The following is a 26986-nucleotide window of genomic DNA, read 5'->3' as shown; positions in this document are numbered from 1 at the left end:
CACAAATTTATACTTTGGTAACTCCTTTAGGATTTTTTTCACCAATTTGAATGAAGAATTGGTTATGAATTATTGTTCACAAAGTTATATTTCTGGGTACAGTCCCTACAAGTGATAATTACTCGTATTTTTACAGGGGAAGGAACTCCTACAAAGGGATTACAAGTTAAGAAGAAAGGGAGGAAACCAGAGGCTACAACACCATTTAAGCTCCGGAAAAAGCCGAATGTAAGTGTATGTTCAGTGATTCATTTTGCCCAGCGTATTGCGTTATTTACGCATTACATTCATTAAATACCCGTTGGTTTTTGTCCAGTGCTTTCCGAATACGCATAAGTGATGACCCGGATAAAATAGAATCGAAGTTTCCAGTTTCTATTTTTATCGTTCATTCTATTTTTAAATACTGCCATAAGTTTTAACATACTTCATTTTTCATTTTGTCAACTATCAATCATTTAAACAAGAGACTGATAAGTATAAGATAAGGTAAAATAAGGCCTACATTTAACAGGTGTTTAATTGTTTAATGTGTCGTAATCAACTCACACTCACACATACAAAAGGTCATAAACCGACCCCGATTTTTAACAAAGAAAATAATCAAAGCAATTAACAGGACAGTAAATAATCAGTGCTCTAACTGTAAAAACATTGCTTTGGAGTCGGTAAACAATTACTTGCCTGGAGGGGTTCACAGCATTGGTTTCCTTTCATTGGGACTTGTAGAGGGGTGTTTATTTGCAGTGAATTTTCACTGAGTTATTTAAAACCTAAAATATTTTTTTATTTTATTGTATTTCATTAAAAAAAAAAAGATTACTTTGTCGGGCAGATAAGGTACATGTGTACTACGATTATGGAAGCATGTGGCAAAGGAATGTGTGAGCGTCTAAAAATAACATTGGTAATGACGGTCTACAAGGAGACGATAAACATGCAGCTCAAATTGATTTTAACTTGCTTTTTCATGTCATTTTAGTATCTAAAGGTTGTGAAAGTGACATTTTTAACAAGTATACTTCCCAACAATAACTTCCAAAGTTTGAAATATGGCGATAAACAAAAGAAATTGCATATGTCTCTAGGTAGTACTACGGTATGTACGTATGATAGCCATGTTTCACCTGAAAGAAAAACATATCAAAATTTTAAAATACGCACCCCTTTTCTCACATAAATTTATTTTAGGAAAAAAGTGCTTATTATATTCCGCCAAATACGGTAATTTAAAAAAAAAATAAAACTTTGCTTGATATCACATTCTTAGTTGTTGTTAAAATTCTGACCCATTGATTTTGAGTTCTGACTGCTACAGAGGGGTACACTGTACCCATTCAATCAATTTTCAAAATGAATCACTGTATGTTATACAATAATACTTGAAGATGGAGTGCAGTAAAACTTGGTTACAGCGAAGTCCTGGGGACCTATGAATCTAATTCGCTGTATCAGTAATTCGTTATATCCATATAACGAATTTGTATAAGTACGGGTATATGTAGCGAATTCGCAATAAGCACATTTTCCTATAAGTATTGCTACAGAATATCATTGGGAATCAATTATTACAAAACATACCTTGGCTAACTAAGGTTTTTATTATGAATCAAATTTCATTGGCAAATTCTTACTAAATATAAAGTCAGTTCAATATATCTAAGTTGGAGATTTTTGAAAATTCGTTATAAAAGATGTAAATTTCATTATTTTTAGCCTCAACAGGACTCAGAATCAGTTCGCTGTATCCGTAAATTCGCTATATCCAAGTTCGTTATAACTGTAAAATTTTACAAAGAATTGTTAATAATTTTGCCGGGGACCCAGAAAAACTTTGCTATATCTGTGTCGTTGAAAACGAGTTTTACTGTATTCCTATATATAAAATCCTCTAATCAGCTCTCTGATCAGAATAATCAATACGTGTATATGATACGTTCAATTTTAATCAAACTCAAGACCAGCTATCCAGAAATGAAAGGATTAAGTTTTATTAGCTCTTCTGAGCCAAAAGCTCAAAGAGCTAATGCTATGGCCATTTGTGCGGTGTGCGTAAACTTTTTAGAATATGGGCCATAACTCAAGAACCCCTTGGCCAATCAGTACCAAATTTGTCACAGGGTATCCTTGGCCCAAGGGCTACCATTTATACTAAAATAAGGGTTGGGACCCTTAAACAAGGGGAGATAATCAGGAAAACAAAACCAAAAGTACTGGTTGCTAAAAAACCTTCTTCTCCAGAACCACCAAGCAGATTTTCACCAAACTTACATACAAGAATCAGAATATGTCAAAGATTAAAATTTGCATGGGGAATTACCCTGGGGCAAAGGGCGTGGTCTCAAGGTCACTTCAAAGTTGACCTAAATTTACAATTAATATAAACGTGAATATTTTGCTTATTATAATGACTAAGACCATCAAATCTTGTAAGTTGATGCATCTTACAACTTTCAAATCATGTTGATTCAAAAGTAGGTCATGGTGACCTACTTTTTAAATTTTGCGGGAATTTGTTTCCAAATTGATTTGAAGGCATATTTTGGACACTTTAAGGCCTCTGATCATCAAACTTTGTCAGTTGATGCATCTTGGGTCCTCAAACAATGTCAACTTAAAAGTAGGTCACTGTGACCTACTTTTCGAACTTTATGACTTATCTTTTTAAAAACATTAAATCCCATTATTTCAGACACTGTGAGGTTTAGAATCATCAAATCTTGTACTTTGATGCATCTTGGGACCTTAAAACATATTCATGAAAAAGTACGTCACTGTGACCTACTTTTTGACTTTTGCCGACATTTGTTTTCAAATTGTTTCAACGCATATTTTGATTACCTTCAGACTACGATCATCAAACTTGGTCAGTAGATGCATCTTGGGTCTTTGGAAAATTCGACCAAAATGTAGGTCATGATGACCTACTTTCGACATTATATGGCTATATTAAAGTATCTTAGGTATTTATTGGCTTAGAATCATCAAACTTTGTGAGTCGATGCATATTTGGTTTTCGGAGAGTGACAACCAAGAAGTAGGTCACAGTGACCTACTTTTGACATTTTATGGCTTTATTTAAGTATCTCTGGTACTAATTGGCTTAGAATCATCAAACTTTGTGAGTTGATGCATCTTGGGTTTTCGGAGAGTGACGACCAAAAAGTAGGTCACAGTGACCTACTTTTGACATTTTATGGCTATTTTTAAGTATCTCAGGCACTTATTGGCTAAGAGTCATCCAACTTTGTCAGTTGAGGCATCTTGGGTTTTCGGAGAATGTCGACCAAAAAGTAGGTCACAGTGACCTACTTTTGAATATCTCAGGTACGTATTAGCTTAGAATCATCAAACTTTGTCAGTTTAGACATCTTGGGTTTTCGGAGAATGTGGACCATAAAGTAGGTCACTGTGACCTACTTTTGACATTTTATGGCTATATTTAATTATATCTGGTACTTACTGGCTCGGAATTATCAAGCTTTGTCAGTTGAGGCATCTTACAGTTTCATTGAATGTCCAACAAGAAGTAGGTCACGGTGACCTACTTTTGAATATCTCAGGTACTTATCGGCTTAGAATCATCAAATTTTGTCAGCTTAGGAATCTTGGGTTTTTGGATAACGTTGACCAAAAAGTAGGTCACCGTGACCTACTTTTGACATTTGGTGGCTATATTCAATTATCTTTGGTACTAATTGGCTTAGAATCTTCAAACTTTGTCAGATGATGCATCTTGGGTTTTCAGAGAATGTTGACCAAAAAGTAGGTCATGGTGACCTACTTTGGAATATTTTCAATCAAAAGGTTGGTCACTGTGACCTACTTATGGTATTTTACAATTATATTATAATATCTTCAGTCTTAACTGGCTAAATATTATCAAACTTTGTAAGTTGATGCGTTTTGGGTCTTATGATACTAATAGAGTTGGAGGCTTCTAATAGAAGTGATAGATTGTACAATTTATCAGAAGAGCGATTCAAGGCCCTTGGGCCTCTTGTTGCCACTGTGGTGGATATTCAAAATATAGTTGAAATTGATGGAGTGATTTGAATATTTCTTTTGTTGGAATGCTACTGTACCTGAAAGAAACAGCCAATCCAAATTTCTAGGTGACATATCTTATGAAATTAGTTGCCACTTAGAGCTCTGCTGTGCTACATGTAAATTGTATGTGGTATACAGATACACTCTATGCATCAGTCTTGTTGCCATGATTGTAAAATTGTAAAAAAAACTTTACAAATCTTTTGAATTGCTTCTACATGTAGCTCCTACTGTTTTTAAGTGATCTCATAGAGACTTAGCTATAACATAACATTCTGGTTTTTTGGGAATGATCAAGTCACCATAAGTGGGTGTATCACGTGTCTTTAGTACCATTTTAATGGACAGTGTGACCAAGACATATGATCCATAGTTCTCAAAAGGGGATTGTATTATTGAACTTTTTTAAACAAACAGAAGTGGCATTCAAATGATATTCTTTAAAAATGTGTGTTTTAGGTTCAAGCACATTCAGTGAGACACCTTTGCATCACAATTTAAACTTTAATATGCAATTAACCCAAAATATTAGAATTGATTTGCCGAAGGTATATATACACATCCATTGCTTTAATACATTTTTATTGTTAAATCTATGGATTTATTGGACAGTTCATATTTTAAATTTTGCTTGTAAAATATTTACAGTATGAATGATTTATTTGAATTTTGAAATCTAAATCTTTGGAAAATAAAAGCTTCCAATTTTTAGCTCACCTGAGCTGAAGGCTCAAGTGAGCTTTTCTGATCATATTTTGTCCATCGTCCGTCCGCCCGTCCGTCTGTCTTTTCACATTTTCGACTTCTTCTGAAGAACCACTTGGCCAAATTCTATGGAACTTGCTACAAAGCATCCTTGGGTAAAGGGGAATTTAAATTGTTAAAATGGAGGGCTAAGTCCCCTCACAAGGGAGATAATCAAGAAACGACAAAAGTAGGATGGGGTCATTAAAAAATCTTCTTCTCAAGAACCACTGTGTCAGAAAAGCTGAAACTTATGTGGAAGCATCCTGGGGTAGTGTAAAATTGGGAAATTATTAAAATCATGACCCCCGGGGGTAGGGCGGGGCCACAATGGAGAATCAAAGTTTTACATAAAATATATAGGAAAAATCTTTAAAAATCTTCTCAAGAACCACTGGGCCAGAAAAGCTGAAACTTACGTGGAAACATCCTGGGGTAGTGTATATCCTGAATTATTCAAATCATGATCCCCGGGGTTGGGGCAGGGCCACAATGGCCAACCAGGGATTTATCCAGCTATTTTGTTTTACTACCCTTTTCAATAAAGAGGGGAAAATGAGAGCCGCAGGCTCGATTTGAGCGCCAAAGGCACGAATATGCTAGGGGGGTCCGGCATGCCCCCCCGGAAAATTTTTAAATAAATGGAGCAAAATCCTGCATTCTGAGAGTTTTTGAGGGTCATTTCTAGACTTTTACCAAGGCAAAAAAAAGTACAGTTTATATACAAAATATGAAATAAAAACAATTAAAATCAAGGTCAAGACTTTATTTCATTTTTTCCCTAATAATTCTCTCCTACTTTTCTGTTTACAAATCAATTTTCCGTTTTTTCTTGTTTTTAAACAATTCAACAAGTGCATCTAGATCTTCATTTGATATCTCCTTTTCTCCTTCTTTGCAAATTCTCATGAGTGAATCAGGTGAACTCTGTGACAATCTGTTTCTTAGATTTGTACATAAACTTGCAGTCTATGCGAAAGTCACCGGACCGTCGGTTTTTACCAAATTGTAATTAAAATTTACAGGACCAAATGTGATCATAATAAGATTTAATTAATCTATTTTAAAAAATAAAATGTTAACCTCTGAAAAATTTAGGCCGTTTTAAATAAATCTAAATATACAGAGAAACACACGTTGTCAAATAAAAAACAAATATCCTTTATTTGACCAATTTAGCAGTAGTACCTGATTAATTTTTATGTATTACAACCCTGTCATGATCGTTTTAATTATACATTGTAATTCGAATTTCCTCTGTCAAAGATTAGAGATCTTTTGATAGCTCATACGTAGATTTGGTTTGGAAAATATTTAGATAGCTCATACGTAGATTCGGTAGGGAATTTGTTTTCAAATGATTATTAAACTTGAGTAACCATAATGAGATTTCAGGAAAAATAAATATGCATTGAAATTGAATATTAGATTTAAGAAAGTCTTAGATATTGTGTATGTTGTATAAATCAAATATGAAGAAAAAGTGCAATTGTATAAGCTCGTTCAAAGGAAAAATATAAATACTTAACTAATCTGAATTTTTTACAATCCCCACCCACCCTCTCATTCTCAATATCATAATGATGTATGAAGAAAAATATAAATACCTTTTTTCACTCTGAAAAAATTTCAGTGGCGAACACAAAAAAGGTCGCTTTGGTCTGGTAAAATTTTTATTTTTACCAGACATTTTGTCCTGTAAAAATTTTAAACTTTCGCGTAGACTGATAAAGAATTCATAAGGCTAAATCCTCTTTCCACAGAGGCTGTAGAACATGGTATTACTAAAGCCAAGTTTAAGAGTTTCATGATATTCGGATATAATTGACCAAGGCCATCTCTCTTGCACACAGAGTACAGTCCTGCGGTGTCCATTGTCTTCCCCTGTCTCCTCATCTGTTGACTAAAAACATGAAAAAACATAAAATGAGAAAAGTGTCAAAACTCAAAATGTTCAAAAAAAGGTACCTTTTTAATGGGGCCAGTATATGTTTTACAAATCTTTTAAGTCATTTAAATGGTAAACAGCGATGTACCAAAAAAATCTTGTTTAAATCAGTTCTTTAATTCAAGTAATATCATTTTGAAAAAAAAAATGTCATTTAAATTGAAGGGTATCAACATTCTTTATGCAGATTACACAAAAAAATCTATTAAATCACTTAATAAAATAATCAATTGAATATCATACTTGAGAAAGAATAAAATATTTAATTTGTGCATCATGCTATCCTGATCATGTTACACCAGTGTCGGACCCAGTTTCCATTATTAAAAACATAATTCAATTGTCACAACCTACATTTTGTATTCTTGGCCATTAAACTTGTCAACAACTACATGTATACCAAGAAATTACATTTATAGAGTACCTTCAATTATACATTAAATGTTAATTTTTGTTCAAAATCATGAAGTGCAAATTTATATGCATACAAAGGTCAGAATTGTGTATGAATGCTGTAGTGTAAATTTCAACCCTAAGAGAAGATACATATGATGTAAATGAAATTCATGTGATGGAAGTGTGTAAATTTCACAAACATGTGTGTTTTAACTTGAAATTCACATTTAAAAATGTATATCTGCCCTTTCTTAATTCATCTTGGAACTCTTTGCATCTACCATAAGATGGTCCTCTTTGGGAGACATTACAATTTTTTGTAAGTGTGGCAATTCAGTTGAAGTCATAAAAAAAAACCGTAGGATATTCAAATTCATTGTCTTTGCTGTTGAGATCTAAATGCCCTTTCTTGATCGCTCTTAATATTGTTGGTTTAGCAATTTTTTCCCCTATATAACTAAGAAAATTTACTCTTGATTTCTCTAATTCTTGATCTCTCGAAACCCTTGATCCCTCGGAGTCAAAATGCAGTCCCGCTATGCATATTCTATTGAAATTTACCCTCGATACCTCGAAGTGGCTATGTGTATACAAAGTTACATAAATAGCAACTTTACCTGGACATTTAATGGCCCCTGGCAGAAGACACGGGTCTCGTGATACGGGATGTTTATTCAGGTGACACTTATACTGTACGGTTATAATTGATTTATAATTAATCATCAATGTTTCCAAAATGATGTCCGTAATTATAAAGAATGCATAAATAAATATGAACTGACGATGTACATTTTTTGCTTTACTCATTTTAATAAATATTAACTAAAATACGAAAATATATCATTGTTTTATAAAAACCACGTGTAAAAAGTTAGCACTGCATGAAAATCATTACATCCAGTAAGACTAATTTTAAAACCTGTCAAACAAACCCCGAAAATTCCAGACTCTTGAAAACTCAACTCTTGAACTCTCAAGTTTTCCCTTGAGCATCAACTATCTGAGAAAACCTGTATCATCCTTTATACAGAAATGCTATCGTGCAAATCCTTATTTTCAAAAACAGCCTCATATGGTAGAAGAATACTTTGACTTGCATTCACAAGGGGGGATGTCAATGGTAACATCGGACAGAACTCTAGCAAAGCTGGGGTCAACAAAGATGGACCAGGACTCGCTGAACGAACTTCTGAAAAGGATCCCAAGCAAGCACAGCAGTGAATGTAAACAAATGTATGAGGAACACAGAGAGCTTTTCAGGTGGATGTTTCACATGTGGCAAGTAGACTTTCAATTTTACATCAATTTTTAAAAAAAAGTTTTGTTAAGTTTTCAAGTCTGAGTTATCCAACCAGAAGTTGAGCTAAATACAATCAAACTTTAAGCAGTCACCTGTGGGAGCCATTTTAAATACCGTAGAAGTAGAAATTTTGGCGAGACGCAAATTTAGCAATTTCTACCTAAAATCTGGTACATGTATTTTATTTTTAGCGAGAAGTAATTTTAGTGATTTTGAAATGCTAACTAAAGAAGCTATTACAAATAATACGCAATCAATTTTTAGCGATATTCAATTTCAGCAATGTCAGCACCCTCGCTAATAATGCCAAAATTAAATCCTCGCTAAAAATTCTACTTATACGGTAACATTTATTCATATTATGAATAGAGGTTTATCTTTTTTTAAGAAGTGTATCTTCCAATTATGTGCATGGATTCTACTTTTTTGACATGGTATTCGGATATTGTTTAGGTGATTATTGAACCATCAAACTCTTTTATACATGTATTTTATTAAGATTACTGGTAAGCATGAAATTTTTTAGCTCACCTCAACGAAGTTGGGCGAGCTTATGTAATACCCTCGGCGTCGGTGTCGGCGTTGGCGTCGGCGTCCCAGGTTCAGGTTAAGTTTTTTGGAGCAGTTTTCTTTTTAAGAACTTCTATGTCCTATATTGATTAGACATGCATGGAAGATGCTTTAAGTGTGTTTCATTGTACCAGTCAAAGTTTCAGATGCTGCAATTTCAGCAAAAAAAATGACCAGGTTAATGTTTTTGGAGCAGGTTAACATTTTTGGTGCAGTTTTTGGTGTAGGTCTCATTTCCAAGGAACTATAAGCCCTATGTTGACCAAACTTGCATGGATGATACATCTAAGGATGCACACTACCGGGCTTGCTTCGGATGCTGAATCTGACCTACATTTTCCGGTTGAGTGAACAGGTTAAAGTTTTTGGTGCAGGTTTCATTTCCAAGTAACTATAAGACCTATGTTGACCAAACTTGCATGGATGATACATGATACATCTAAGGATGCATACTGCCAGGCTTGCTTCGGATGCTGAATCTGACCTACATTTTCCAGTTGAGTGAACAGGTTAAAGTTTTTGGTGCAGGTTTCATTTCCAAGGAACTATAAGCCCTATGTTGACCAAACTTGCATGGATGATACATCTAAGGATGCATACTACCAGGCTTGATTCGGATGCTGAATCTAACCTACGTTTTCCAGTTGAGTGAACAGGTTAAAGTTTTTGGTGCAGGTTTCATTTCGAAGTAACTATAAGCCCTATGTTGACCAAACTTGCATGGATGATACATCTAAGGATGCATACTACCAGGCTTGATTCGGATGCTGAATCTGTCCTACATTTTCCAGTTGAGTGAACAGGTTAAAGTTTTTGGTGCAGGTTTCATTTCCAAGTAACTATAAGTCCTATGTTGACCAAACTTGCAAGGATGATACATCTAAGGATGCATACTACCAGGCTTGCTTCAGATGCTGAATCTGACCTACATTTTCCGGTTGAGTGAACAGGTTAAAGTTTTTGGTGCAGGTTTCATTTCCAATTAACTATAAGCCCTATGTTGACCAAACTTGCATGGATGATACATCTAAGGATGCATACTACCAGGCTTGCTTCGGATGCTGAATCTGACCTACGTTTTCCAGTTGAGTGAACAGGTTAAAGTTTTTGGTGCAGGTTTCATTTCCAAGTAACTATAAGTCCTATGTTGACCAAACTTGCATGGATGATAAGTCTAAGGATGCATACTACCAGGCTTGATTCGGATGCTGAATCTGTCCTACATTTTCCGGTTGAGTGAACTGGTTAAAGTTTTTGGCGCAGGTTTCATTTCCAAGTAACTATAAGTCCTATGTTGACCAAACTTGCATGGATGATACATCTAAGGATGCATACTACCAGGCTTGCTTCGGATGCTGAATCTGACCTACATTTTCCAGTTGAGTGAACAGGTTAAAGTTTTTGGTGCAGGTTTCATTTCCAAGTAACTATAAGCCCTATGTTGACCAAACTTGCATGGATGATACATCTAAGGATACATACTACCAGGCTTGCTTCGGATGCTGAATCTGACCTACGTTTTCCGGTTGAGTGAACAGGTTAAAGTTTTTGGTGCATGATTCATTTCAAAGTAACTATGTGTTCTATAATGTCCAAACTTGCATGGATGATACATCTAAGGATGCATACTTCCAGGCTTGCTTTGGATGCTGAATCTGACCTACATTTTGTGGATGAGTGAAAAGGTTAGTTTTTGATGCAGGTTTCATTTCCAATTAACTATGAACCCTATAATGAGCAAACTTGCATGGACGATTTATCTTAGGATGCACACTAATGGACTTGCTTCGGATGCTGAATTTGACATACATTTTTCAGATAATGGACCAGGTAAAAGTTATGGGTGCAGATCTATTACCAAAAAAGTATAAGGCTTATATAACATTGTATAAACCAAACTTGCACAAATGATGCATCAAGGGATGAAAACTCTCAAATTTGCTTCAGATGCTGGATTTTAATTACATTTGCATGAAGAAAAACTAGTTTTAATTTTTTATGTAGGTCTATTTCAAAGTATCAGATCAAAATTGCTTAAATATTTTCATTTTTGGAATGTACACTTTTTGTTTGTTAATTGTGTGACTTTGCCTTACTTAAAGACAACATTCGTTGAGGTGAGCTCTGTAATCTCTGATTACCTATGTTTAAAGTATATATTTGTTAAATGTTTGTGCAAAAATTAAAAAAATAAGGTACATTACCTTAGAATATAAAATCCTCAGAAAATGTGTGCAGGTTCTTTTTCTTTCATTCTTTCTTTATAAAAAGCCTTACTGGTGTTTTCTCTTTTGCAGCAATGGATACAATATATTGTTACATGGTCTGGGCTCCAAGAGAACTTTGATTGAAGACTTCAGAAGATCTGAACTAAAAGATGTAGATCATATTGTTGTTAATGGGTATTTTCCAAGTCTGACCATTAAACATGTAAGTGTTAATTTCATATGTAACTGCAATACCCAGTAGGGATTTGTATTTATCATTGTCTGTGAGGTTCAAACATACATTACTTTCCTAATGATGTAACATGGTAGTTTGTTGAGCATTCAGGTGACTCGATCAGCACATTTATTATATACCTACTGTGTATCACTCAATTTTACTGTTGATTTAACGCTATCATGTGACGTCGTGATCCGACTTTCTGGATCACCACACTGTGGTTTTCTGAATCCATATCACCACTCTCTGAAACTGATGATGTACGCAAAAACATGACGTTCTTTTTCTTGCGCGTTAAAAAGTCCCTTGTTATTATGCTTTGTTTTATGGATAAATATTATACAATTGATCTCTAAAGTGTTATTTTGCTCTATTTAGGTAGTTATGAGAGGGTATATAATAAATTTATCATTATAACAGTAACTTGATCCGAAGAGCCGTATACATCTTGTTGACTGGCACGGATCATCAGATCAAACTCGACGCTTCATGTCTGTTAGATCTGATGATCCGCGCCTGTCAACTCGATGTGATACGACCCTTCGGATCAAGTTACTGTTATAATAATATGTATGGATTTGTAATTTTATATACTGATATTCTCTTATCAAAAATACACTATGGAATCATTAATTTACACTAATAATAATTATACATGTGTATCACTATGAGCTTTTTCTGATAAAATTACCTCCAGCATCTGTTTAGCTGTCTGTCCATCTGTAAACCTTTTTACATATGTTAAAAAAACTTAGTGAAAGCTTCTTTGTAAAGTGTAGATTCAAAGTTTGAACAAATTATGACCAAGGGGTAAAGGGTTGGACCAGCGTAACTTCATGGTCTCCCCAAGATCAAACTTGAATGAATGATGCATTAAGGGATAAATACTCCAGATGATGTATCTGACCTACATTTTCTGGATGAATGACCAGGTTAAGATTTTGAAGAAGGCTCATTCCAGTGTAACTTCAAACCCGATGTGGACTAAGTTTGAATGATTGTTGCATCTTTGGATGCACTAATTTTGAATGGTTGTTGTACATGTATCTTTGGATGCAGACTATCAGAATTGACATGAATGCTGGATTTGACCCACATTCTCAGGGAAAGTTTTTAGAGCAGGTTGATTTCCACATGTCTATAAAACTTTCTTGGACCAAACATATTGATGCATCAAGATAAGCACACTATTAAACAGACATGCTTTGTATGTTAAATCTGATCTCCATTTTTAGCTCACCTGAGCACATTCTGATCACATTTTGTCAGTCGTCCGTCTGTCTAGCTGTCTGTCTGTCTGTCCGTCTGTAAACTTTTCACATTTTCGACTCCTCAAGAACCATAAGAACCAATTTTGACCAAACTTGGTACAAAGCAGCCTTGGGTAAAGGGAAATTTAAATTGTTAAAATGAAGGGCCAAGCACAGGCAACTGACTTTACTTATTTTTCTTTTAATAAAAAAAATATACCCTCACCTTATAATAAACCAAGGCTCCCAACGGCGCCATCTTGAATTTTTCAAGGTCTGCCACATCCACTTGTACTTTCGTCTGAAACTCCGTCAAATAAATTCCCTGCAACCATATTCTTTCTGTAGCCAGTCTTTCGAGGTCTAAACTTACGGACACTGCAGCCAGAAGGGCACATCACACTTGCAAATATTAAAAATCTCTCGTCAAACTCGATCTACTGCTTCAACAATCCGAGAAATCGCCAAAGGGGGGCCGGAAAGTTTACATACGACTTGAATTTCTTAAGGAAAGCCCTTTTTTGATTGGTCGATATATTTATACGATTTATTTTTAAAAATATTTTAAACCAGCGAAAGTTATAAACTACTTATTCCAAAACAGTTCAGACAATAATACAACGTAATATACATGTAAGAACATTCATTTTATTTCTCTCCAAAATAATTTCGATATACTAGTAGCTTGATCAAAGCGATTATATTTTGTAAATGTCGAAGATCGGCCTGATCATGCTGTACATTGTAGCTGATCATGATCAATGAACATTTTCGAGACAAAATATTGAGTCGGTTGTAAGTCCCTACTTACATGCACTAGATATAATTAATAACACTGTCATGATTGATGCCCTGATTGAGCGATATCCATGGAGAAGATTGACTTTGTTTATTCAAAGTATGTACGCACGTGTGTGAGACGGGGGGGGGGGGTTCCATAAAATTATTCCAGGGAGTGTTGAGATCTACAATTTTATGTATTGCAATAAAGTAATGGCATGGCGACATCTTGTTTCTTGGTGACGTGACAGATGATACATATACATACTGCATAAGCTAATTGATTTCATTACATATCTTTTTATCAGTGCATGTATCCTCTCCCCTTTTTCAATTAAGCATATGCCAGGTATATATGTATATACACATGTATATATAACTGGATGGTTTGCAGTCTATTGTTTTTTGAAAACCAATCAATTAACTCTAGATGATTTGTTGTTGATTTTTTTTTCAGGCACCCCCTCTTTTATTCAAGAGTGTTTCAAACGCAACGATTTGTATAGATTAATACAGTATATTTTACAGGTATATTCATAAGAAGTGTTTTATTTTTCCCAGTTTGCATTTTTGTTCATTTCAGTAATCGAAATAATTATTAAAATTCAAAGTAATTAAAACACGCCGCTATAGATCCACCACAAAACTGACAAATACGGAAGTCCCATTAGCATATTGATGTAAACTTCCGGCCCCCCTTCGGCGATTTCTAGGATTGTTGAAGCAGTAGATCGAGTTTGACGAGGGATTTTTAATATTTGCAAGTATGATGCGCCTTTATGGCTGCAGTGTCCGTAAGTTTAGACCTCGAAAGACTGGCCACAGAAAGAATATGGTTGCAGGGAATTTATTTGACGGAGTTTCAGACGAAAATACAAGTGGATGTGGCAGACCTTGAAAAATTCAAGATGGCGCCGTTGGAGCCTTGGTTTATTATAAGGTAAGGGTATATTTTTTTTATTAATAGAAAAATAAGTAACGTCAGGTGCCTGTGGGGCCAAGTCCCTTCACAAGGGGTGATAATCAAGAAAAGACAACAATAGGGTGGGGTCATTAAAAATCTTCTTCTCAAGAACCACTAGGCCAGAAAAGCTGAAACTTATGTGGAAGCATCCTTGAGTAGTTTAGATTCTAAATTGTTCAAATCATGACCAAGGGGTTGGGCGGGGCCACAATGGGGAATCAAAGTTTTGCATAGAAATATATCTCTAATTAGGAAAAATCTTCTCAAGAACCGCTGGGCCAGAAAAGCTGAAACTTATGTGGAAGCTTTCTTGGATAGTGTAGAGTCTAAATTGTCTAAATTATGATCAGTGGGATAGGGTAGGGTCACAATATGTAATACAAGGGGGAAATCTGGTAAAGAACAGCATGGTCAAAGCTTTTCAGGTGAGCGATGTGGCCCATGGGCCTCTTGTTCAGACGAGTGACAAGTGAAGTTTTAAGGACAAGCACATTCCTGGGTAACTGCAAACCCAATTTGAACTAAAATTGCATAAATGTTGTAACTATAAGGATGTACACCTCCAGATCACTTGTTTAATTTGCGACTTTGCTTTACTTCAATTATATTTAAGAAATAAAGTCCACGTTTTCGTGAATGTTGCAGAATAACCTCCGAGGTCGAGAAATGTTGTTTGAAAGATAAAAGCCGAGGCTTTTATTTTTCAAACAACATTTCGAGACCGAGGATGTTATTCTGCATCATTCACGACAACAAGGACTTTATTTCTATTCTTCCGTGTCAATTTAAATTGCTAAAATACGGCTGATTGTTTCCTCTATATAGAAAAGAATTAGTTCACCATGTCTCGATTACGCTGTTCCATTTAACACCAGAGGTAAAATTTGTTTGCTTACCTGTGTATGGAATACAGGCGATTTGAGCTTTCGTTACATTAAAAATAGCCTTTTTAAATTACAAATTTGTTCGTAATGTGTATTGATCAGTTATAATGAATATACAATAACAAAATCATGTTCCTGTTTCACTGCTAAAATCACGTTGTTTAATGTGTAGGGAGGTCCGTGGAATAGCCCCGCTTAGCTATAAAAACCGACATTCATCAGCAACTTTATGCAATTTACAGTGTTTATACTGCTAAAGATGACACATCGATGATGCGGTCTGAACAAGTATTTCATTCTACAGCCAAACATGCATTTGAATTGTTCAGATTTGATACGTGTTTCTGATCTGATAATTTTTTGATGACGTTCATGATCTATTGGAGAATAATGTCCGCGGCTTTGCTTTGATCTTTGCAGTAATCGTGGTAGAATTGTTGAGGTTAGTTCTTATTTTTTGCATTACCATGTTTCAGATTTTGAATACTATAATTGATGATATACTAGAAGTAGAGGGCAGCCACAGAAGTCCTCTGGATCAAGTAGATTTCATTAAATCACAGTTTGAGACAAAAGGTAATTCTAGATAGAGGAATACCATAGTTATAAGTTTATATGACATATGTTGTCACAGAAGTCTGTAAATCCATAGTACAATACATGTGAAAACAATATAACTAATAATAGGTCGTATACTTTTCCTCCAAAGATTACAGGGATTTCTTCCTCATTGTACATAATATTGACGGGATAATGCTACGTCCGGAGAAAGTTCAGAATATTCTAAGTTTGTTGAGCCAGATTAGAGGATTCCATATTATAGCTTCCATTGACCACATCAATGCTCCACTTAGTAAGTGTACAGTTTCTGCTTTTAATATGTTGGAGTTGTGGAAACATGTACTGTAAATCAACTTTTTATTTGCAACAGCTTTATTTTCACGTTATTACACAAGGCAGTACATTTTGTATATACAGTATATGTCATTCCATGTCAATATTATTCATTTAAAAAAAAAATTAATTTATATCAGGTTGATCTTTTGCGAATGCCAGTTTTCAACCTTTTAATGAACTAACAACTTAATATTTTATACAATGTGTTTTTGTTCATTGAAGGCAGAATTGATAGATAAGTCTGTTTTTGGCATGGCTAGCTAATGGATAGTTACATATTTTATCTTGGCAGTATGGGACCAGACAAAGTGCAGTCGATATTGCTGGCTGTGGTACGATGTCACCACATACTTACCATACACTGACGAGACTTCCTACGAGAACTCGCTTCTGGTGCAACAGACAGGTGCCCTCGCTCTCAGTTCTATGTCTCACGTAATGAAGAGTTTAACCACTAATGCTAAACAGATCTTTATACTGCTGGCCAAACACCAGATGGAGAACAAAGATAGTGGTACCTATATAGGTAAGCAATTTTATTTTCTTCAAAAATAGGACTGGGCATTGGCTTGGAATTAAGTATCGGACATGTGTTGCAATATTTTTAATTAAAATTTAAATGGTCTTTTTTTTTGTTTTAATAATTTCCATTTACAGGCATGTAGCATCGTGTTTGAAAGTGGGGGGGGCAAGCATAGAAAAAAAAATTTTTTTGCTTACTTGTAAAAGTTGACAAGCAAAAAAAAAAAGGAAATTTGGCCAAACTCGAAAATCCTATTTCGGGGGGGGGGGGGGGGGGGGGGGAGGTAAGTGGCCAACTTTTCTGAAGGCCAACTTCCTTTCACTTCCAATTTTTCTTCCATACATTACTTTATTTCCTTCATATTACTGTACTACTTTTTTGAAGGCCAACTTCCTTTCACTTCCAATTTTTCTTTCATACATTACTTTATTTCCTTCATATTACTGTACTACTTTTTTGAAGGCCAACTTCCTTTCACTTCCAATTTTTCTTCCATACATTACTTTATTTCCTTCATATTACTGTACTACTTTTTTGAAGGCCAACTTCCTTTCACTTCCAATTTTTCTTCCATACATTACTTTATTTCCTTCATATTACTGTACTCTGGTAAGAAGTGGGGGGGGGGGGGGGGGGGCAACCAACCTTTCAATGTACATTTTCTATAGTAAAAGTAATGTTGGGAAAAAAAGTGGGGGGCCCCCCCTGGCCCCCCCTGTTGCTACGTCCCTGATTTATAAACAGAGTGTATATACAACTAAGTCTGGTCATGTGGTTAAACCAAAACAGATCCTTGACCTATAATTTCAGTTAAAATTTTCCCTGAAATATAAATAAAATATAAATTAGTTAGATAGACATGTGTAAATAGTCAAAATGATTTATAAGTTTGTGAGGCATGTCAGCATGCTCTTGTTATAATGGTCAATTAATGCATTTTTGTAACTTAATTCCTTATAAAATTATCACTGTAGTAGTTGGGCATTCAGCCACTACTAATGTAAAAGTTTCGTACTTCGCGTTGTGTGTGTTTTTTTTTAAGATGTTCCTTTCAATAGTATTTCAACCTTTATTAACCCTTTTGATTTTCTGCCTGTAGTGAGGCTTGTAATTAAATAATAAATAGATAATAAAGTTTTAAATCTTTAATAAAGTTTAACAATTGTATATGAGAATTCGAAACACAAATTAATAATCCCGGGGATTCATGTATGAAAAATATGATCGAACAAAAAAAATTTTTGTTGATTTCATAACACTTTTGCAACAAAATGGGACCACACATGTTCAACCTTTCTGTTCTGCATGAACATTTCATGTTTGAACGATTTCTGGCATCTTTTAAAAATTTCTTGTTTTACTTTAGAAATCCCAAGACCAAGCATTTGCGACTCTATCAGTACATGAAATATTGCAACACAATATTTTTGTCAACAAATCACAATATACCGGAATATCAATATTATTGTGCAGCCTAATTAAAAAATTGAAATTAATAGCAGTAGGATGTGTAAATGCTTCTTGCAATCGCAGGTCAGTTACCCTTTAATTTATCCTGGTTGGATTTTTTTACTGGTTGGGATTTTTTGATTCCCAATTTGGATTAGAAAATAGGAGCATAGGAAAAATTCTTTTATTTTCAAGCTGCATTTTAAACTGATTAAGATAAATATTGATTCCAATTGCTGCTGTTCCTTGCAAAGGAATGGGCATTTCTTATGACAGGTATTAAGTATTAAAAATATTTTCCTATGCTATGTTGAGAAATTAATTGACAATGATAAACGAGAGAAAAGAAATAAATTTCTAAAGAGAGTCACGCATCGTAGACTTTATAAACTGTTTTATATTTTTGTTTAGGTATGTCCTTACAAGACCTTTACCAAAGATGCAGAGAAGCTTTCCTCGTGAACAGTGATTTAACATTACGTGCTCAGTTAACAGAATTCAGAGATCATAAGCTGATCAAGTCCAAGAAGGTCTGTAAAGTTTAATTCTAATGCAATTGGTTTGTAAAACACATTTTGATTGGCTAATGTGCTTTGTTTGAAGCAGTAAAACGAGCATTAATGAGAGTGAAAACTTTTCATTGTGACGTCATAAAAGAGCGATGCAAAAACACAATGTGCCTTGACATATTTCATATAATGAAATTCAACAAAACAAGCATTCTGAGAGTATTGCATAAGCAATACATGTCCACTCTGGGTTCCCCTTTTTCTCTAGAATGTCATTTTATAATATGCAAAAGTTATGACCACTGTAAAACTGCTTAATGTTAAAATTTTAAGGTTGTGCATGCCTTTAACCTTAAAAGACATTCCACATAAAGACGAAAATTCAACTCATTTTTTCAACGTTTTTTTTTTACTTCATATTTACCATGTTGACCTTCAGAATTTAGCGCAGCACAAACCCGGCCCCAGGGTCATGAAACAAACTTAGACTTAAGTCAAATTTTCAATCGCCTATAAAATAGTCATTGGTTGAGGAATTAATTTAGAAATTTGCAGATAACAATGCTTCTGTAAAGCAATATTGAAAAATATTTCAATTTTGGTCTGCTAGACCTGTACCACATTTTATTATAAAGTGAAGATTTTGACTTAAGCTTAAGATGTTTCATGATCCAGGGGCCTGGATCTTAAACCATTATGAAAAATTAAAAATACCCTAATTCTGTCAGAAATCAATGAAGCAATACAGCATTCAAACTTGATCTGTAACTCATTAAGATACACTCACATACCAAAATTCAGCTCAATATCTGCAAGTGTTACAAAAAAAAAGTGCGAAAAACCAAGTAGGACAGACTGACAGGCAGACATGGGACAGACGGATGGATGGACTGACTGATGGACGGACGGACTTAAACTTGTGCTGCATAAATTACACTTATGTTTAAAATTATTCAATCCACTTGACACTACAATTAAATATCTTTGAAGTTTGAAGACATATCGATGAAAGAATTATATTATTATACCCCGCTCCGAAGGAGAGGGGGTATACTGTATTACCCTTGTGTGTCTGTCTGTCCGTCCGTCTGTGTGTCCGTGTGTCTGTCCGAAACAAATTTTCCTTGCAGTTTTCTCAGCAACTACTCATTATAGCAGCTTGAAATTTTAACACAATCTTCCCTGAGGCATGCCATATGGTGGGATACATTTTTGTTCAAATCTGATGTCAACTTCCTGTTTGTCTGTGCATCTGTCTGTTTCATACATAACAAGTTTTCGTCACAGTTTTCTCAGCAACTAATCATCGTAGAAGCTTGAAATTTTAACATAATCTTCTCGGAAGCATGCCATATGGTGGGATACTTTTTTGGTCAAATCCGATATCAACTTCCTGTGTGTCTGTGTGATTGTCCGTTTCATGCATAATAAATTTTTGTCACAGTTTTCTCAGCAACTACTCATCGTTTAAGCTTGAAATTTTAACACAATATTCTCTGAGGCATGCCATACGGTGGGATACATTTTTCGTCAAATCCGATGTCAACTTCCTGTTTGTCTTCGTGTCTGTCCGTTGTATACAAAACAAGTTTTTGTCGCAGTTTTCTCAGCAACTACTCATCGCAGATGCTTGAAATTTTTACACAATCTTCCCTGAGGCATGCCATATGGTGGCAAATCAGATGTCAACTTCCTGTTTGTCTGTGCGTCTGTTTCATACATAACAAATTTTTGTCACAGTTTTCTCATTAACTATTCATAGTAGATGCTTGAAATTTTAGTACACTCTTTCTTGAGGCATGCCATGTGGTGGGATTAATTTTGATATGAATCTGATGTCAACTTCATATTTTTCTGTTCATCTACCTGTAATTGAACTTGTTTATATTAACATGATAATGTTTATTTAGATTAGAGCGGGGGGTATTACTAGTGAGTATTGGCTCACAGATTTCTTGTTAATTTTTAATTTATATTGATACAAAATTAAATCATAAGGAATACAAGTTATATGTTTATGTAAAAAAAAAATGGTTTGAAACAGTTTTCTTTTTTTCCCAACTGTTTTGCAGTTTATAAAGCATGACCTGTTCCAACCTAAGTTGTATTATATAACTAGAGAATATATTGATTTCTTTATTTATATTAAATTTAACTCTCTATGCAAACAGTTCATAACTTCAGTACAAAGTATATTTAATGGAATGCTGAAATAATAAAACAAAGACATATTTTTCTATATAGTTCTAGATCTTTTAAATAAATTGAAAAAATATTGATTACTTGCAGGGTTTTGAAGGAATTGAATACCTTGTAATCCCAGTGGACAATGCTACACTAACAGAGTTCATAGAACAGCATGATAGTAATGTGTAACTGAAAGCTGGACTTCAGTTGTGATTCAATTCATCCCAACAAACATAACATTGACAATAAGTTTGGTGCAGTTGTATGTCAAATTAATATATGTGTTTAATATTGAACATTGTTATTTGCAAAAAAAAAAATTGTAATTAACTTATTGGAATTGAAAAATAAATTTAGGAGTATCCATAGGATGATGTTTGCTGTTCATTTGTATGATTGATTTCTGTCTCAGGACTTTTTAATATGACCTTTTAATGAAAAAATACATGTACAGCTGATGTAGGAGTAGCATTGATTTTATTAAAAAGTCCATAAATGATCAATGGGCATGCTGTCCTGCCAATTATATGACCAGGGCATAAAGTGCTCATCAGATATGTCCATGGAATCTTATGTTCTTGATCTGTCTCATCCTTCACACTTTGCATGTTGCTTAATTTCAAACATACACAGATACTTTCAAAAATATGTAATTAGAGGTACATGTATTCAGTAAAAAAAGAAGATAATCAGTAAATAAATCAACACTGAAAGAAACCAAATAATAAAAAGAAAACCAAGGCAAGGACTCCTGAGATGGACCAGTTGTCATGGAGGAGTCAGACATCCCCTGTCGACTGCCATGTGCTCCTCATCATGGTCTATTAAAGATATAAATAATATAAAAATAATTTAGTGTGATGATTAAGGCCTAACTCACACTTACTTATTTTCATATTTTTCCTTTTACTAGATCATGATAAGGTAAAGGAAAAAACAAGTAAAATTGATGCAAAGCATCAAATCGAGTGACAAAAAAATGTAGCATTTTAAAAAGTACATTCACAGGTGAAAAAGTATCTATGCTAGGAAAGCACACGGTTTTCAAAGCTGAAATAGTGATCCTTTCTATATAGGACAGACTAAAACAAAATAAATAATAAAAAAAAATAATAGAAATTTAGTGCATGTGCTCATCGAATGGATTCATCAATGTAATAAACTCATTGATAGGGTAGACTTGACTTTACCGGGCCCCAGATCCGCAAGATCTTCGAGCTCATTGGACTATGACGTAACATTTACGTCACTCAACTGATAAGGGTTAAACTTGCACACTTTTCTATGGAACGCCGGGACTGTCTTATATGAAGATTAAATATTATATGCAGTGCTTCCTTTATTATATGCGGTACTATTTTTATTATATGAAGTAGTTTTTACATTATATAGTGTACAACCTCCATTACATGCAGTACTTCTCTCATTATATGATGTAGATATGTCATTATATTATGTACATCTATCATTATATGAAGTGCTTTTAACATTATATGCGGTAGTTTTAACATTATATGCGGTAGTTCTAACATTATATGCGGTAGTTCTAACATTATATGCAGTAAACACAACAATATATTACGTACTTCTCACATTATATACAGTACATTCATCATTATGTGTAGTATTTCTGTTATTATGATGATGCTGATCATTAAATATTATGTCCGGTCCAGTTAGCATTCCGTGCGGTAGATTTTGCATTTCTTTATGATGTAGACACAGTATTATATGCGGTGCTTTCTTCTTTATGATGATGATCTTTCGGAAGCTACCCTTCGGAACTCTCTGTTCAAGGTTCTTCTTTCTATCAACTGTTGAATTTAGTACAATAAAAATACATGCACGTATTATTTATGTCTCTGATTCAAGCAGTGAATTATAAATGCTACATGAACTGATTAAATTGTTTTTAAAAGATAAGAAGTAGGATAATAGAGTAAAATAAAATGCCATCTATTTTATGGTATGAAGTAAAAAGAGAGAGAGAGAGAAGGGGAGTGGAAAAAAAATGAGAGATTTTTTTTCTTTCTTGTGAACAATATAGCATTCAAAAAGATTCATTTCATATGTAGGACAATCAATTTCAAAATGGGTAATGAAAAAAAAAATGATGTCTTCGAGTACGCAGGTCTTTAACAGCGAGTTATAGAAAACATTACATTATTTATTTACTTGTATTTAGGGGTGGGGTGTGCTAATTTTTCATAATGTAAAATTACCCTTTATCTCTGAATTTATAGTCTGTCCCACCAAGTTACTGTAAGCACTTTTCGCATAAAATCTCAAAATATATAAATACCTTGGCTTTCAACCCAGTTCCGATCGATAGATCATTTTTTTCCAACTTTCCGCCGTTTATCCGAACCCTCGAGGTCAACCAGTGTATACACACGGCGGCAAATTCAAAGTCTACGGAGATTTAACATGGTAAACTCGTCCATTGGCGTCTAGATTACGGGGCCGGGAACCAGTTTTCGAAGGGAGTAGTCGTCCTTTGCAAAGTAAATTTCCAAAAAATCGTTAAAAATTCAAGGAATTAATTTAAATTGCTTTTATCGATAATATAACTTTTACTTTGAATTAAAATAAATTTTAACAGCATTTAACAAATTTAATTATAAACTACGAGAGAAATAGTCCGAATCTAACGAAGTACAACTTGTGGATAATGGCTGTGGGCATGATGATGCAAGCTTGCCAGGCGCAGTGTTTAAAACGTAAGTTGTTTATATATTCTATGGTACTTTTTGCAGCTGTTGTTGTTTCCTAGCTTATATACACACAAGAAAGAAGTGTCTACAAATGCTAAGAATATAAATATATTTCAAAACGCGTGATATTGCTGACATTAGAACAACAGCCCTAGTGCTCATGGTTAACCGTTCGTGTTCAGTGACGGTTAAATGAATGTCAAAGCCCATGTGTGGTTTATATCGAAAAGGGGTGTTTCAGAACACGAATATGGTTAAACAATTAGGTGAAATAATACCAAAAAGAATATAACAGGTAGTTAACTTAGTAACTAAAGTTTTGGAAAATGAAAAGGGGTTTATTCTTACTTTCATTTTCAATTTTCAATTTATAACATTCCATGTACATACTACATGCATTTGGCAAATAAATAATAAGCTAGAGATCTAAAGTGCATTTTTATTTTTTCCTTATGTGTAGTATCTCAACACCCTGGGGACATCAAAACAGTTTTCAATAGATGACACATTTTGGAATTATTTTTCAAATCTTTTTATAATATTAAAATGTGCATGTAATTTTTCATCAAGTCTTTGGATTGAGTTCTATAATGGTCATTTATCACAGTACATGCATGCATATTGATGAACTAATTAGCAGAACCAGGCATAAAGTAGATGAATATGCACGTACTGTTTCAGAAAATAATGATTTGTCTTGACCTTGCAGTTTAAATGAGAAAGTAATTATATATGTAGTATTCATGAAAGGAAAACAGAAAAACTAAATAGAAGAACATGTCTGAATAGTTTGATCAGCAAATGCACAAGTTCAGATAGGTACAATAACTTCATCATACAAACTGAAAATAAATTGATATGCATCATGAAGAGGAAATATCCATTACAGGTTATACTATAACTATAATTGCCATTCTCAAAATTTAATAGTCTGGTCATCTCAAAAAAAAAATTTTGATTGCCCTGTCCCAACCAACTGGCTAAAATGACTCAAAACTTTTTTTTTATCTCAGGAAGCAATTAAGCTTTTTTGTATTCTGGAGAACACATTATTTACTTATAATTACGGTAATTTTTACTGAGAATAATTTTCTCATCTAGCTATATACCAACCTAATCCTGGTTTGGGAGAGGGCAGGCCTAGACAGCATTGTTTTTTCTGTAAAGTCCTATACTGCTCAAATGTGAACTTAATTTGAAAATTTCTGTTTCCTTAATTCCAAGATTTTCATTTAAAGTACTTGTTTTTAAAAACCGTAGAGCATAATTAAAATATTTTCTGATGTACCCTGACACACATTTTTTCAAGGTGGGTAGGTGGGTGCTCTTTTTTGGCTTAATAATATTGATCAAATTGATATCAAAGTGTCATTAAAAAATTCCAGACTCAACAGAAATTTATTAATATTTTCAATATACACAGGATATCTAGACAGATGAAATATATATTGTTAAAATTTTTTTAATCTAAAAGCATCCATTAGAAATCACATACAATTTTTTAAAGGAAACAGTATCTATTTCTATAAATGTTTAATAAAGGCTAAATAAATCAAACACCATGGATTGTGTAAAATTTTGAGAATACCGAACATGAAAACATGAATATATACATGTATGTGACTTCTATTCTGCATAGTAACTCCTCACCGTGTAAAGTGACTCCGTGGTCTAGTGGTTATGTCTTCTGCTTCAAATGTGAGAGGCCCCGGGATTGATCTTGTCGAATCTTTCTTTTTAAATACTTTTTTTTACTAAATGATTGATAATTAACATTAATTTTATACATGTTTATGAGCTCATAAAACTGTTCTTTTAAACTATATGATATTCAGTAAACCACAAAAACTAATATCTTTATTATGAAAATACATTGGGATGGAATCTCACAAAGTGGATCGTGCAATGTGACAATTGCTTTGAAACATGTAACACATGTAAAATGATAAATAATTATTTATGATGATTTCAACTTAATTATTCAGTTGAGGGTTGCATTCTGTATATGCTAGTAGCATAAAAATAGCTGACCACTCTTAGATTATATAGTATATATCTTTAAAGAAGCTAAAAGCAGGTGATATATGTGTTCCTTGGAACACTTTAGTTTGTAATGGCTGTACTCTTTTATAACACTAATCTTCCTCTTCTTTTCAGCAATGTTAAGCTTGATTTAGCCACTGCATTATAAGGAGAGAAGCAGAAACCCTGACTAAAGTAAAGATGATTTGCATAACAAAGGCAGTAAGTTTACCATATAATATTCAAGATCTTCAAAATATCCCGTCTCTTTTAAATACATGTATTGAGAATGATTTGTTGAAGCTCAGCACCTGTCAGATGTGAATACATGTTACATTTTTCCCTCATCATTCGTAATCTTCTTCCAAAGAACCACTGGCCAGAAAAGTTGAAACTTATGCAGAAGCATCCTGGGGTAGTGTAGATTCTAAATTATTTAAATTATGACCCTTGGGGTAGTGGGACTACAAATAGGGAACCCAACTTTTACATTGAAATATACAAGAAAAATCTATAAAAATCTTCTTCTTTGGCATTACCAGTACTAGGCAAGCAAAACTGAAACTTATGCAAAATCATTGTGGGGTAGTGTAGATTTTAAATTGTTCAAATTATGACCCCAGGGGTTAGGTTGGGTCACAAAAGGTATAACAAGTGGGAAATCTGGTAAAGAACTGCATCATCAAAGCTATTGAGGTAATTATAAGTGATGTGGCTCATGAGCCTCTTGTTATATAAGTTGTGATAATTTACAGAAAATTTGAGAAAATATTAACTGCAAATCTGTGTCCTAAGCACCTGTAATACTGCACTATCTCACCATTTGAAAGAATAAACAAACATTGATAAAAAAAAATGTAATTATAACTGAAGCATAGAATATTTGTTTATACTTTTATTGCTTACAAAATTATGTTTTTATAGGATGAATAAATCACAAGAGTCCAAAGTTTTGATGACCATGCAGAGTCGAGATATTGAAACAAAGACATGTCTGCACTGTTCACTCAATTTTTCAGAATAACGTGTCAAATTGAAATCCATCTTATGTTGGACTAAACAATCAGGACATTTTTCTGGATCACAGGTTGTAAGTGTTTACATTGTATATGAATGAGAAAGATTTTGCTCTTCCTATGTATACTTCAGATTGAAACCTGAAAATGAGAATTGACCAAGTATTGTATTTTTGATAAGTAAACAATTCATATTAATATGAGCACAATCTGAATTTTTATTGTAACATATATTAGCTCTTGTCTTGGAAAAATAACAAATGAGCAATTGCGTACATGCACTTAAAACGTTTTACAGAAAAAAATGGTAAACGATTAAAAGTATTGACAAAATAAAA

General features: G+C 33.9%; 1 protein-coding gene and 1 long non-coding RNA gene across 2 annotated transcripts; both read left to right on the top strand.

Annotated features, from left to right (window-relative positions):
• Positions 1-136: 136 nt before the first annotated feature.
• LOC134278105 (origin recognition complex subunit 2-like) lies at positions 137-21206 on the top strand (the record flags this gene model as incomplete). Its single annotated transcript, XM_062760431.1, has 8 exons — positions 137-228; positions 8169-8416; positions 11306-11438; positions 15808-15907; positions 16041-16184; positions 16521-16754; positions 18612-18730; positions 20999-21206. Coding segments are annotated over 8 exons (1157 nt in total), but the record flags the coding sequence as incomplete, so codon positions are not given.
• A 2352-nt stretch (positions 21207-23558) lies between these two features.
• On the top strand, positions 23559-26717 carry LOC134278106 (uncharacterized). Its single transcript, XR_009994380.1, has 3 exons — positions 23559-23616; positions 25768-25854; positions 26557-26717. It is a non-coding gene; the product is annotated as an uncharacterized LOC134278106 (long non-coding RNA).
• The last annotated feature ends 269 nt before the right edge of the window (positions 26718-26986 follow it).

This window comes from Saccostrea cucullata, unplaced genomic scaffold (genome assembly GCF_032062105.1).
Source record: "Saccostrea cucullata isolate Sc308-1 unplaced genomic scaffold, CSIRO_AGI_Scuc_v1 ctg7148, whole genome shotgun sequence".
Lineage (NCBI taxonomy): Eukaryota > Metazoa > Mollusca > Bivalvia > Ostreida > Ostreidae > Saccostrea > Saccostrea cuccullata.
The sequence above is the reverse complement of the archived record's forward strand: the minus strand, read 5'-3'. Positions and strand labels throughout refer to the sequence as shown.